The 14,110-nt window shown below is 38.0% G+C and overlaps 1 protein-coding gene across 9 annotated transcripts in view; it reads right to left on the bottom strand.

The window, feature by feature from the left end:
• Nucleotides 1–14,110, bottom strand: part of SYNE2 (spectrin repeat containing nuclear envelope protein 2) — a 316,121-nt gene that overhangs the window by 260,694 nt on the left and 41,317 nt on the right. For all 9 annotated transcript variants that reach the window (XM_070469450.1, XM_070469452.1, XM_070469451.1 and 6 more), the window contains exon 2: nt 3,893–4,021. In XM_070469450.1, the coding sequence (XP_070325551.1) occupies nt 3,893–3,971 (79 nt within the window). In that variant the 5' untranslated portion in view covers nt 3,972–4,021. The remainder of the gene's footprint in view (nt 1–3,892; nt 4,022–14,110) is intronic.

Raw genomic sequence — 14,110 nt, 5'->3', positions numbered from 1 at the left:
TTGTCCACATAGCTAACAATCCTGCAATGAAACCAAAGTTACTGTCAGAAGTACATACAAGTTCTTTCCTTCCTTCTTCTCTTCCTCCTTGCTTTCTTTCTCTCTTTCAACAAGAAAGAATTCAGGCCAGAAGAATCATTGTAAATCTGCTAATAATAATATAGAACTTAACTTTGGGAAACCCATTCATTTCACAGTTAAGCCTTCATTCTACAGTCACGGGAACTCCTCAGTTGAGGGTACGTAGCTAATGTGAGCAGCTCTTGTTCTGTGTAAAGCCAACTACATTATAGTATTGGCTTTCCACCTCTCCCCCTATAGAGCAATATACCCAGCTCCACATTCCTCTAAAGAGACCATGAAGGCAAATCATTCACACTGGCAGCACATATCACATTTCCATTGCCAAACAGCCCACATTCATCTCCTATTGTAAAGCACACTGTAATAACCAAATATTATTAAAAACATGCTATAGGAAACACTCACTCACCAGTAATTTGTTAATTATCTTGAGCTATCTGTGAACCTGAGATTAATGTTACTTAAAAATGCCCATCCATAGTCAGGATGTGAAAGATGGCTGTAAAAATTTTAAAAATAAAAGTTTGCCATGGGTTGACTAAAATAAGGCTAAGATTTATGTGCACTTTCCAAAGAAAGTTGTTAGGGAAATTCCCTCTTTCAGATTGTTCTCTGAACTGTGTCGTGGTGGGTGTGGTGCAGTGGAAAGAGAACTATCCTCCAGGTCAAAACCCAGCTCTGCTGCTCGCTAGCTCTGTGACCCTGGGAGAGTAATTCCACCTTTGTGAGCCACAGCTTCCTTCCCTGTATCTGGAAGATAAAACATCTACCTTACAACGTGGGTGTGAGGATCAAATGAGATAATGTAGGAAAGGGTGCTGTGTAAGCTAGAGCAAGCTACATAAAACTCTGCAGTGGGGAAGAAAGCATTTTTAAATACAACACTTATAATATGAACACTATTGTAAGCGCTAAAGTAGGTGCTATGGGAGAAAAGAGACGCGTAAATCTCAGCCAGAGGAAGAGTGGGGCTTGTGGAGGAGGCTGAGCCTGGCTAAGTTAGGGATGGACAGGGACACAGGAGGACTGGATGAGCTGGCCTCCTGTGGGAGGAGATGGCAGGGGAGCGACAGCCACCTTCACAAAAGCCCAAAAACGGAGGGCGGGGCGGGGCGGGGTGGGCACAACCCCTCAAGGGACCGCGGGGCTGGAGAACTGGGTGCTTGTAGGAGACGAGGGCATAGGCAGTATGTGTGAGCCACACCGAGAAGTTGAGACTTTATTGTACGTGTGATGGAACTGTTTTTGTTGTTGTTCAGTCGCTAAGTCATGTCCGACTCTTTGCGACCCCATGGTCTGCAGCGCACCAGGCTCCTCTGACCTCCACTATTTCCCGGTGTTGAATAGAAATGTCAAAACAAAACAAAAGTCAATGAAAACCAGACTTCTGGTTTACAATTGTTTTCCTGTCCAGCACACAGTTTCTACTCTAGTCTTGTGCTCCTGGACAAAAATCCTTTGGAACAAAGACTTTAACTGCAATATATACAAAGAAATTATGATGTATTTACTGAGTCCCTACTCTGTATCTGGCAGGCACTGTGCTAAGCCTGCATAGCGTTCATTCTCAAAGCACAGGGCCAAGATAGGCATTATCACCCATATTCTAAATAGGAGAAAACTGAGACTCAACAAAGATAAAGTCTCTTATCCAAGTTCAAAGAACTGGTAAGTGTCAGAGCCAGCACTGGAAATTAGGCTTACCTTTAGAAGTCTGCACCTTGTGACTGCTTTCAGCCAACTCCACCACCACTGCCACATCTAGTAACAAGTCTGATCTTTTCCTATGAGTTTGTATGTTTGATTGGTTGTTTCTGAAGTTTTACTGACTTTCAACACTATATTAGCTCCTGTTACATAGCATAGTAATTAAATATTTCTGTAAGTTTCAAAACGACCACTAAATTAACTCTAGTTATGGTCTAAGATAAATAAGTATCAGAGGTGTAATGTATATGATAAATATAATTAACACTATTCTATGGTACATATGAAAGATGTTATGGGAGTAAATTAAGTGTTCTCATCAAATAGAGCTAAATTTCTCCTATTTCTTTGATTTTGCATCTATATGAGATGATGGGTGTTCACTAACCTGTGATATTCATTTCATGATATAGGTAAGTCAAATCATTAGGCTGTACACCCTCAACTCATACAGTGCTGTACATCAATTATATCTCAATAAAACCAGAAGGAAAAAATAAATAAATAAATACCAGGATCAATTGATTCAGGAAAAAGAAAGAAACTGGATTTACCTGATCATTTATTGATGCCCTACCTTCCTGAAACATTTTAGGTCACATGATTTATTGTTATTCACACGCAACCAAAACATTAGAAATAAACAAGAACATTGGGTTTTTTCAGATAAATGGAAAACTGATTCCAACTACTGATGAAGAGTATACGACACCATAAAAATGTACTTACTGAGGCTTTTAAAAATTCTTACTTTAAGTACTCAACATATTATGTTTCTGAGCCTATACAAATTATATGGTGTTTATTTTTAAAAGCCACTGACCCCTAAAGTCAAGAAGCTAATCATTCAAAATACATTTTTAATTAAAAAGAGATATCAAAGGAAAGTCTTTTGGGGACCTTTATCATACATGATTCAAATAAATATGATGCAAAGCAAGGCAACTATAGTTAACAATACTCTATTTCACATATTTAAAAGTTGCTAAGAGAGTAAATCTTAAAAGTCCTCATCACAAGAACAAAATTCTGCAACTATGTACGATGACAGATGTTAATTAGACTTATTTTGGTGGTTATCTCACATGGCAAACAAATATTGAATTTTGTTATATTGTATACCTGAAACTGATACATTGTTGTATGTCTATTATATTTCAATTTTTGAATAATAAATTAAAAATTTTAAAAAACAAGTGACTCAAACCTGTGGCTATGGCTTCTAAGTAACATTCTAAGAATGTTATATAATACTGTCAATAATCTTTATACTACTTTAAAACACAGAGTTACATAAATATTTTCAAAGACTTGCCATAGCCTTATTTTTTCTACACTAACTAACTTTACTCAGCTCCAAGATTTGCAACAAAGGTAGAGTCTAGTGACTAATGAATTTTCAAAATACATAACAAAGACTGCCAAGAAGCATTAAAAAAATACACAGTAGTCACATAAATTCACATATAATTCATGTGACTGAAAGTTCATTCACTTTTAGTATTCCTGTTATTTCTTTTTATTAGGATAAAAATAGCATATTACATTTAAAAGAGGATTTACAAAAAGATGTAAAATAAGTGTAAACAATGACAAGCGAACTATGATTAACTATTTAATTTTCATTGCAAAAAAAACACACGCACTGAAGACTGAAAAACCAAAACACTAAATTCCTTTTAGGTATTCCTTATTTTCCTAAGCAGCTGAGATAGCAATAAAGATACTGAAGTATACCTAAAGCTTCTACAAATGGAAAAATACAGACATATGTATACATTTTGGGCTTTTCTGGTGGCTCAGACGGTAAAGAATCCACCTGCAATGGAGACCAGGGTTTGATCCTTGGGTCAGGAAGATCCCCTGGACAAGGGAATGGCTATGCACTCTAGCATTCTTGCCTAGAGAATTCTATGGACAGAGGAGCCTGGCAGGCTAGAGTCCATGAGGTTGCAGAGAGTCAGACACAACTGAGCAACTAACACAACAACAACATGTATAGATTGTACCATAATAGAGACAGAAAGCCATACAATTTGTGAACAGATGACAGTGAGGTTTGTATAGTTGCCGTGGGGCTACCCCAACCAGTCTTAATTACCTTGCAATGAAAAATGGAGATCATCAATGTCCAAGGAAACCTGTTGGTCTTCGGTGGGAAGCACAGGACTAGATGCCATCCTTTGACTCAGTGAGATTATATCATGTCCATCTCAGTTAAAGAAGTGAACTAAAAATAGAAGGGATAAATGCTCATTAGTACTCTGCAGCTCTGCATTTCCAGTAAACATGCACAGCAACCAGAAATCACCCTCCAAAAGAATCACAGCTTTCTAGTGAGCGTTTGCTTAGTTTATGAGGAACAAAGTTACTATGCCTTCTTTTCTGAATCATAATCAAGATTTTGCCCTATGACCTATTCAGGCCCTTCAGAGTAGCAGGCAAAACTCCACAAGGGCTAGCATTGTGGATTCTGTACTAGCAGTGAAAAGGAAAGCTACACAGTTATATTCCTTAAGTTGTCCAGAGGATGTAAAGCTGACACAAACTGATATCTTAGGTCTTTGCATTATATTATCAGCCTCCACGTAAAGGGATTTTCTTTAAAACTTTTCATTTAACTTACTTCCTTTTCTGCTCCATGATGGTTGTCATTTACTGGAAACAATAACAATTGAGTCTGTGTAGTTTGCAAAGTGAAACTAAAAATACTGTATGAAAAAGAATGTTTTCATGGGTTACCTGTTATATTGAATTATTTTCCCAAGTCCTTATTTTTCTCCAGTATTCTTGGGTTTCTCTTGTGGCTCAGCTGGTAAAGAATATGCCTGCAATGCAGGAGACCTGGGTTCGATCCCTGGGTTGGGAAGATCCCTTGGAGAAGGGAAAGGCTACCCTCTCCAGTATTCTGGCCTGGAGAGTTCCATGGACTGTATAGTCTATGGGGTCACAAAGAGTCGGACACCACTGAGCGACTGTCACTTCCACTTGCTCTCATATTTCTTACTCTATCCCCACTTTGACTCTTAAGAAATCCTTCCAGTAAGAGTAATTCTTACCATCAGCTTTTGAAAAGTACTGCTTCATGCGTGTGTATGCTACTACTACTATCGTGGGGGCTGAGAATAAACCATTGACTTCTCCCATTCAGATGATGACTTTCTTATCAAAATAAACCTAATCAAATATACAAGAACACAAAATGTATCAGGGATGGAAAGAAGAACGGGTAAGTGTACAGATAAAGTGACCAACAAAGTATAGAAAACCAATAATGGCAGAATCTTTGTGTTGAATACATGAGTATTCACTGTTAAATCTTTCAACATTGCTGTATGTTAGAAATTCTTCAAAATAAAAAGTTGAGGAGGGGAACTAAAAAATAAATAAACCTGAGGCCAAGAGCTAGATACAATCAATCATATCTAATAGACCACTTTTTCAAAATGACAAGAACAAAAATCATTAAATATCCAACAGTAGAGCCAGACTTCAAAAATCTTTCAATCCTGTCTTCCTGCTCTGTTTATCATCTAAAACTCCTTTATCATCTCTCCTATGGATCACTGTTGTTAAAGATTTTTGCCTACCAAATAAACTATGCTTATTAATTAATAATTAATTTGCTTTATCCTCAGAAGTAAGATCAATCAGAGTCTCCCTGAGGTAACATTGTTCCTATCCTAAGTTGATACAATGCTGATTGAAATGAAAAGTTCCTTGTTAGTTCTGGCCAGTCTGTGCAGCCTGATGATTGATAAAGGTACAAATGTCCTCAGTTTTTGATGTACTGAAGACTGCCACTGCCTCTTTCCATACCAAGAGCTCCTAAACCCAAAGTGAAAAGAAAATACTTCTTCACGATGACAGCAGAAAAACTGAATTCCAGAATCAATTTCCTAATGGCGCCTGCTATTCCATGCCAGGGCTATTAAATAAAAGGACAATAGCAATAGTAGCAAACACTTACACAGCACTTACTATATAGAGATACTGTTCTAAGCACAACTGTATGAGTTAGGTACTGTAATTATCCCATATTTGAAATGACAAAACTGAGATGCACAAACGCCATAAACATACCTTCCCAACTCAGGGATCGAACCCAGGTTTCCCACATTGCATGCGGATTCTTTACTAGCTGAGCCACCAGAGAAGCCCTGTCTGTGGACATACGGTTCTAAATGATGGAGTTGAGATTTGAATCCACGTGGTTTTGGTTTCAGAGTTCATGCTCTTAGCTAAAACAGGTTGGTACCTCATAGAGCTAGCTTTTTTGTTCTTCAATCGCTAAGTCATGTCCAACTCTTTGTGACACCACAGACTGCAGCACAACCAGGCTTCCCTATCCTTCACTGTCTCCCAGAATTTGCTTAAATTCACGACCACTGAGTCAGTGATGCTCTCTAACCATCTCATCCTTTGCTGCTATCTTCTTTTGCTTTCAATCTTTCCCAGCATCAGGGTCTTTTCTAATGAGTCGACTCTTTACATTTCATTAATTCCTTCTTTCACTTACTCAGCTAGCATTTATATATGCTATGCAATGCTCTTAAGGAATTCAATCTTTTGAGAATGACAAATGAACACATATTGAAAGAAATCTTCGAAGAAATGTACGTAGAAGGTGCTATGGTAGCAAAGGAGGGGCACATCCATCACGTGAATCTGGAGACAGATGTGATACCAGCAGAGTACTTACTATACAACAGCATCTCACTCCAAATAGTCCTGTAAGCATTATTAGGATAATACAGGGATATTAATAAGAATGAGAGCTACTCATTGCCGTTCAATATTAAACAAATATAAAATATCAAATGTAAGAGAAAAAACTTAAAAACAGAACCATAGACAGCAAATTGATAACCAGAGAATCAAGAAAATGTTCCTGTACTAGACTGGCATGTAGGATCCAGTTTTCTATCTTAAAGTCATAGGAAAAAATAGTATTTGTAAAAAGAAAGTATAGACCTTAAAAATAACTTTTTGTCTCAGACATTTATGTTTTTAACAGTGAAAATTTATTAATGAACAAGTCAATAAAATGTAACAATTTTATGAATTTTTCTAGAGTTTCTAAAAAATGTAAATAAAAAGTAAAACCAGGGAACTTCCTGGCTGTCCAGTGGTTAAGACTTCATGCTCTGTTTATAATAGCCAGGACATGGAAGCAACCTAGATGCCCATCAGCAAATGAATGGATGAGAAAGCTGTGGTACATATACACTATGGAATATTACTCAGCCATTAAAAAGAATACATTTGAATCAGTTCTAATGAGATGGATGAAACTGGAGCCCATTATACAGAGTGAAGTAAGCCAGAAAGATAAACACCAATACAGTATACTAACACATACATATGGAATTTAGAAAGATGGTAACAATAACCCTATATGCAAGGCAGAAAGAGACACAGATGTATAGAACAGACTTTTGGATTCTATGGGAGGAGGCGAGGGTGGGATGATCTGAGAGAACAGCATCGAAACATGTATATTATCAAGTGTGAAACAGATCGCTAGTCCAGGTTGGATGCATGAGACAAGTGCTCGGGGCTGGTGCACTTGGATGACCCAGAGGGATGGGATGGGGACGGAGGTGGGAGGGGGGTTCAGGATGGGGAACACATGTAAATCCATGGCTGATTCATGTCAATGTATGGCAAAACCCACTACAATATTGTAAAGCACTTAGCCTCCAACTAATAAAAATAAATGGAAATAAATTTTTTAAAAAATACAAAAAAAAAAGACTCCGTGCTCTCACTGCCAAGGGCTTGGGTTGGGGTACAAGGACCTGTGGTTGGGGAACTATGATCTCGCAAGCTGGGGTGCAGCCAAAAAAATTTTTAAAAAAAGAAAAAAGTAAAACCAAGCTATGAAGATGGAATCAATTACAAGTGCTAGATTATTGATCCAAATATTTTTTTAGTACAATTATTTATCAAAACATGCTACAGAGGTCAGGAGGATCTGACTGAAGATAAGGTATGATGACATTTCCAGCATAATTGTTTTGGGTGAGAAACAGTTAACATCTCCATAGAGGAATATACTTACTAAATGGGGCTCACGAAAAACTGGAACAGAATAGAGAAGAAAAGCTTTGAGAGATGTTCCTGGATCCAAATTGAGAAGCGAGAAATAGTATGAGAAAGGGAAAGGAGAAAGAGGAATGTGGCTGGACTAGGTACTCAATGAGTCACAAGCGTCTATCAGTCAAAATCCTGAGGGCCATCCTGTCATTTGCCTTCCGACTTCCCCGTGCAGAGCACAAAGGCTGCCTTCATAGGTGGGATTACAAGACAAACGTGATCTCTTCTCATGCAGTCCTCATGGCCCTATTTTCTTTTTCAAATAAAGGTTGCAATTATATAACATCAGGGTTCAGAGGAAAATAATGAATCACCTTCAGGGACATACCAGAGATTAGGTAAAGAATTCATGTAGTGGCATTAAAGACTCAAAGATTAAGTAGAAGCACGCGAAACTGTATTTTTAAAATCCATGTAAATTAATGCATGTGCTTTTATAAATGGCATAAGCTCTTTTGAAATGACTGTGGTTTGCTTATGCAATATATCTTAATATGCATCCGGTATCTCTAAAACCTCAAAACACTAGAGCATTTCCCTTTTTAAGAGAAATCTTGGCATTTACTTTGGATTATTATGACTAGAATTTTTACAACTCAAAAGTGAAATCTGAATAGAAATCATTTCTAATTGATGGAATTATTAGGGATTTTTTTATTAAATATTTTCTTACTTTCACTTATCTTCATTTTTAAAATTTCAAATGATGAATGCCTATTTCTGCTGCAATAAGAAAAATGCTTTTATTTTGATGAAATGATGAGTGAGGAATAAGGTATTATTTAGTTCAGGGTCAGTTCTCCAATCCATTTGCTATGAAAACTGTATATCTACAGCTTCATAACGAGAAAAATACTCTCTTGACACAAATGGGATATTAGAAAAACTCTTCAGTTTGTCAGAAATTTGTAGAAAGGATTGCTAAAAGTCCTTTTGGTAGTTCAAAAGGCTTCATTTTCTCATTATTATACAGTTTGCTAATGAGCCCTGCTATTCTAACAGCACTGAAAAAAGCACTGTCAATGGGGAGAAAGAGACGTCTATGTCATCTTCAAAATCTGATTGGAAGGTGTATGTTCTATAGCAGGACGTGTTAAGTACATGTAGGTAGTTCTTTAACAGAGTGGTTTAAGTGTCAACATTTTCCCTGGGGTATCTCCCTGTTCTTTTTTCTGTTCTTTCAGCTGCACCATGTTATTTATGGTCCAGCTAGGAATGGTAAAGGATTTCCCTTCTGTCAGTTAAGATATTGAGCTTGTCCTAGCAACTGACGATTATTAACTCCAGTCTTTCTACAAGCTCACAGCAGAAAGTTGATGACATATTTGCAATAAGTTTCTTCATCTTTTTTCCATTAACTTTTCCTAATTCTGTTATTACTTATCTTTTCATCTTTATTTGACCAGAAGCAACTGATATAAATTACCAGGTCCATTGATTTTTAAGGTCCACTCTTCTATCTGCTTTCAGATACTATTTTTCTAATGACCAGCACAAAATGCCAGAATAATCAATCTTAATTATCTTAATTATCTACCACACTTATAGAAAACAAACATGTAGCAGTTCTCTGGATATGATATTGCGTCACTTGCTACTTCACAACAAAGCAGTGTCACTCACAGCCAATAGCAACTGTGCTGCTGAACTACCCACTGCACTGAGCTGAGCTGAGCTGAGCTGAGCTGAAGGCGCTCAGTCGTGTCCGACTCTTTGCGACCCCATGGAACGTAGCCCCCCAGGCTCCTTGGTCCATAGGATTTTCCGGGCACGAATACTGGAGTGGGTTGCCATTTCCTTCTCCAGGGGATCTTCCCGACCCAGGGATCGAACCTGGGTCTCCCGCACTATAGGCAGACACTTTACCATCTGAGCTACCAGGGAAGCCCGAACTACCCACTACCACCACCCTAACATCACTCTGAGTGAATGTAGCCCCTTGCCTAAGAGTCTTCTGTTGCCCTTGTGAAAGTTGCTCAGTCATGTCTGACTCTTTGCGACCCCGTGGACTATAGTCTGTGGAATTCTCCAGGCCAGAATACTGGAGTGGGTAGCCTTTTCCTTCTCCAGGGGATCTTCCCATCCCAGGGATCGAACCCACGTCTCGCACATGCAGGCTGATTCCTTACCAGCTGAGTCACCAGGGAAGCCCCAACCAAGTCCCAGATGCTCTGAACTGCAGTGTCCACCGCTACAGAAAGGGAATAATACACATTTTGCCTGTTGGATTTCAGTGAAGCACACGAAACTAAAAACTACAGAAGTAACGAACATCTACTAAGTACTTACTATGGTAGATGTACTACAGTATATAAACAGTATTTACTGCAAGCCAGGAAATGACTTTATCCAGATTAGCCCATTTCTTAATTGGCAGTAAAAATTAAAAGCTAATGACAATATAAAAATGAAGAGTAAAAAAACTTAAGGATAAGAACCTCCAATGCTATAAAACCTGATGTGTGAAATCAGCATAGATCTAGGAAGCATGCATTCAGGAATTGTTTTTCATTTTCATCGGCCTATTTTAACCTAGAAATTCTGCCCTAGTACTCCACAATCCAATTTTTAAAGCTCCCCATCCCCCCAGCAAAAAGTTCCCTGCCTTTGCTACTACCATAACACCAGTCTCCCAAAAAACCTGGAGAGATCTTTAAGTTTTAAGTACTGGCAGTGGTTTGGGTTTTATATATATATATATTCACTCCTTTTGCCATCACCTCTGCCCACGATCCCATTGTGCTGTGCTTAGCTGCTCAGTCATGTTTTAAAACTCTTTACAACCCCATGACTGTATAGCCCACCAGGCTCCTCTGTCCATGGGGATTCTCCAGGCAAGAATACTGGAGTGGGTTGCCATTTCCTCCTCCAGGGGATACTTCCAACCCAGGTTTCCCACATTGCAGGCTGATTCTCTACCGTCTGAACCACCAAGGAAGCCCGACCCCATTACTTTGTTCCTAAATTGCTTCCAAAGATTCCTGGCTTTTGTATTAACTCTAGCTTCTCCACCTGTATCTTTGAAGCATCCCGAAGAAGTCTAGGGTTGGTAGTGAGAAACTGCAGAAGTTGAAGATGAAACACGGGCCTGAAAATGAATGGAACTGAGTGTGTTGAACATCAAGACTGGTAGCAAGATTTCAGACAAGTATACACAGCAACAGGAGGACTCCAAGGCCTCACCAGCCCCACCTACTTCATGACCACTGGTAAGTGGACCTGCTCCCCAAACCACTTGCTCTACCCACAGGTGGGATTTCAGAGGATCCTTTTCTGGAGAAAGTAAAGCCCTTAGAAAAGACCTCCAGAGATTCATATTTTGGGTTCCTCAATAGGAAAGTCAGTTCCATGCCAAATCACCCTACTATGATTTTCCACTAATCGGCTTTTTCATCCTTCACTCTTGAATGATTGTATTGCCAGAGATCACTAGACATTTAAGTAGAGCCTCCAAGAATGAAAGAAAGAGATCAAAACAAACACAAAAGAGGAACCTGGAAGAACCAGCAAGTGTAGGAAAGAAAAGAAAGAAAAAATGAAATTGGTAATTGGATTTTTTTAGAAATGACACCATAAAATGAACTTTATTTTAAAGCTTATGAAAGCTATCAATACCAGTTACAAACAGAATCAACATTTCGTCCACTTTTCCCCTTCACATGACAATGCACTATATATCAAGAGATGTATTTTAAAGTTTTGTTCTGCATGTTAACACATTTCACTAGTTCTTTCTTTAACCATTGATTTTTAACAATATCAAAGTAAAAGCATATTCTATTAGACAAAATTAATTTTGGAAAGCCCTTGTGAAATTAGACTTCGTCTTGTTTATAACACTCACACCTACACATATGCTGAAATGGAAACAAAATGCGAGAAAACTACTTTGGCAGGAATGAACGCATAAAGATTTTAATCGAGCCCTCTGAACAAGCATCACCATTTGTTCTCTTTCTTCCAAAAGAGAAAAGTCAATTCCATTGTCAGTGAAACAAATGGCAATACCACATAGAAACTCAGAATGAATTCATAATTCCATAGGAATCTGAAAATTATCAAGGCAATTTTCCTTTTTAGGATCAAAAGACCACAGAGTTAGTAATAGTGAAATGGGCAGCGATGGCAGAGTTCTGAGGAGAGAAGAGATACAACTGGACTTATGTTTCAAAACTACCATTTGGATTGATGTATGGAAACAAAATATGGGACAAGGAATGAAGCAGGGAGACTAATGAAAAGATTATCATAGAATGGGTGGACAGATAGGCATAGACAGACAATAAATGAAAAAGCAAGCGTGGTAAAATGTTAAAGGTGTAATCTAGGAATTAAGAATATAGCTATTTATATAAAATTCTTTCAAATTTTTGGATATTTTATAAGGTTATTATAGTAATCCAGATGATGATGGCTAAGACTAGGGCTGTATAAATGGAAGGACTAAGTGGTCAGGTTCTAAGTATATGTTGAAGATGGTGCCACAAGGTTTTCTGACTGATTTGATGTCACATGTGAGAGAAAGAGAAGAATAAAAAATGATTCCTTAAGTCTTTGACCTAGGCAACAGAAAGGATGGAGAGGCCATGAGTTGAGTCAGACAGAGAAGGCTGAGGATGGAGCAGGTTGGAGGGCAAACCAAAATTCCCAGGTTTGAAATATCAAATGTACAGCAGACATTGATTCTGAATCCAGGTGATTGTGCATACTCCATTTTTTTTTTCAAAGTAAATGTTTCATATCCCATGGGAAATTAAGTCAATAGGATCAACTCAGACCAGGAAGATGGAGTTTGCCAAGACAATAAGACGGGAACAGTGTACTATGAAAAAAAATTTAAGTGATGTATTTTAAAAGATCAATAAAAGGGTTAGAAAATTAAATAGGACATCTCCGAAAAACAAAAGGAAGAAAAATAGAAAAAGAAAATTTAAAGGGCCAATCCAGTGGCTCTAACATCCAAATAAGAAAACAGAGGGAGAAAATTATCAAAGAAGTAATGCAAGATTTTCTAGAACTAAAGAACAAGTATTATAAAAGCACAATGAGTGGCCAACAAAATAAAAATTTTTAAAGACGCTCAGTAAAACACATGGTTGCAAAATTTCAGAATAGCAAAGTAAAGAACCTCCCAGAGTATAAAAACCAGACCATACACCAAGGAAAAAGAATCAGAAGAGCATCAGACTCTATATAAACCATACTGGATGATAGAAGATGGTGAGAAACATCTTAAAAATTTTGAGAAAATCTAAACATAAAAGCTTAAACTATAAAACTTTGAGAGAAAAAAAACATAGGGCAGGGGCTTCCCTTGGGACTCAGCAGTAAGGAATCCGCCTGCCAATGCAGGAGACAAGGGTTTGATCCCTGATCTGAGAAAAGGCCACATGCTGTGGAGCAACTAAACCCATGCACCAGCAACCACTGAGCCTGTGTCCTAGAGCCCAGGGAATCGCAACTACTGAGCCCACATGTCTCAACAACTGAAGACCGCGCATTCCAGAGCCTTCGCTCCTCAACAAGAGAAGCCGCCGCAATGAGAAGCCTGTGCACAAGTGGAGAATAGCTCCTGCTCACTGTGGAGCAACAAAGACCCAGAACAGTCATAAGGACATAAACAAATAAAATTATTTAAAAAAAAAAAAAACATTGAGCAAAAGCTTAATGACATTGGATTTCACAATGATTCCTTGGATATGACTCCAAAAGCACAAGCAAGAAAAGAAAAAATAAATTCAACTACAATAAAATTTAAAATTTCTGTTCCTCAAAGGACACAATTAACACAGTAAAAAGGCAACCCATGGAATGGGAGAAAATATTTGCAAATTATATACCTGCTAAGAAATTTACATCCATAATATATAAAGAACTCCCCCAACTCAACAACAACAAAGTGAACAACCCAATTAAAATGGGCAGCAGTCTTGAGCACAACATCATTAATCATAAGGGAAGTACAAACCAAAACTACAATGAGATACCACCTCAAACCCATTAGGATGGCTACTATCGTAAAGAAAAAAAAATAGCAACTGTCAGCAAGAATGTGGAGAAATCGGAACCCTTGGCAGGAATGTAAAAACAGTGCAGCTGCTATGGAGAACAATATGGCAGTTCCTTAAAAAATTTAAAATAGAATTACCATGTGATGATCCAGGAATTCCACTTCTCAGTACATACAATAAAGAACTGAAAGCAGAATCTCAAAGAGATT

Source organism: Odocoileus virginianus, chromosome 6 (genome assembly GCF_023699985.2).
Source record: "Odocoileus virginianus isolate 20LAN1187 ecotype Illinois chromosome 6, Ovbor_1.2, whole genome shotgun sequence".
Taxonomy (NCBI): Eukaryota; Metazoa; Chordata; class Mammalia; order Artiodactyla; family Cervidae; genus Odocoileus; species Odocoileus virginianus.
The sequence above is the reverse complement of the archived record's forward strand: the minus strand, read 5'-3'. Positions and strand labels throughout refer to the sequence as shown.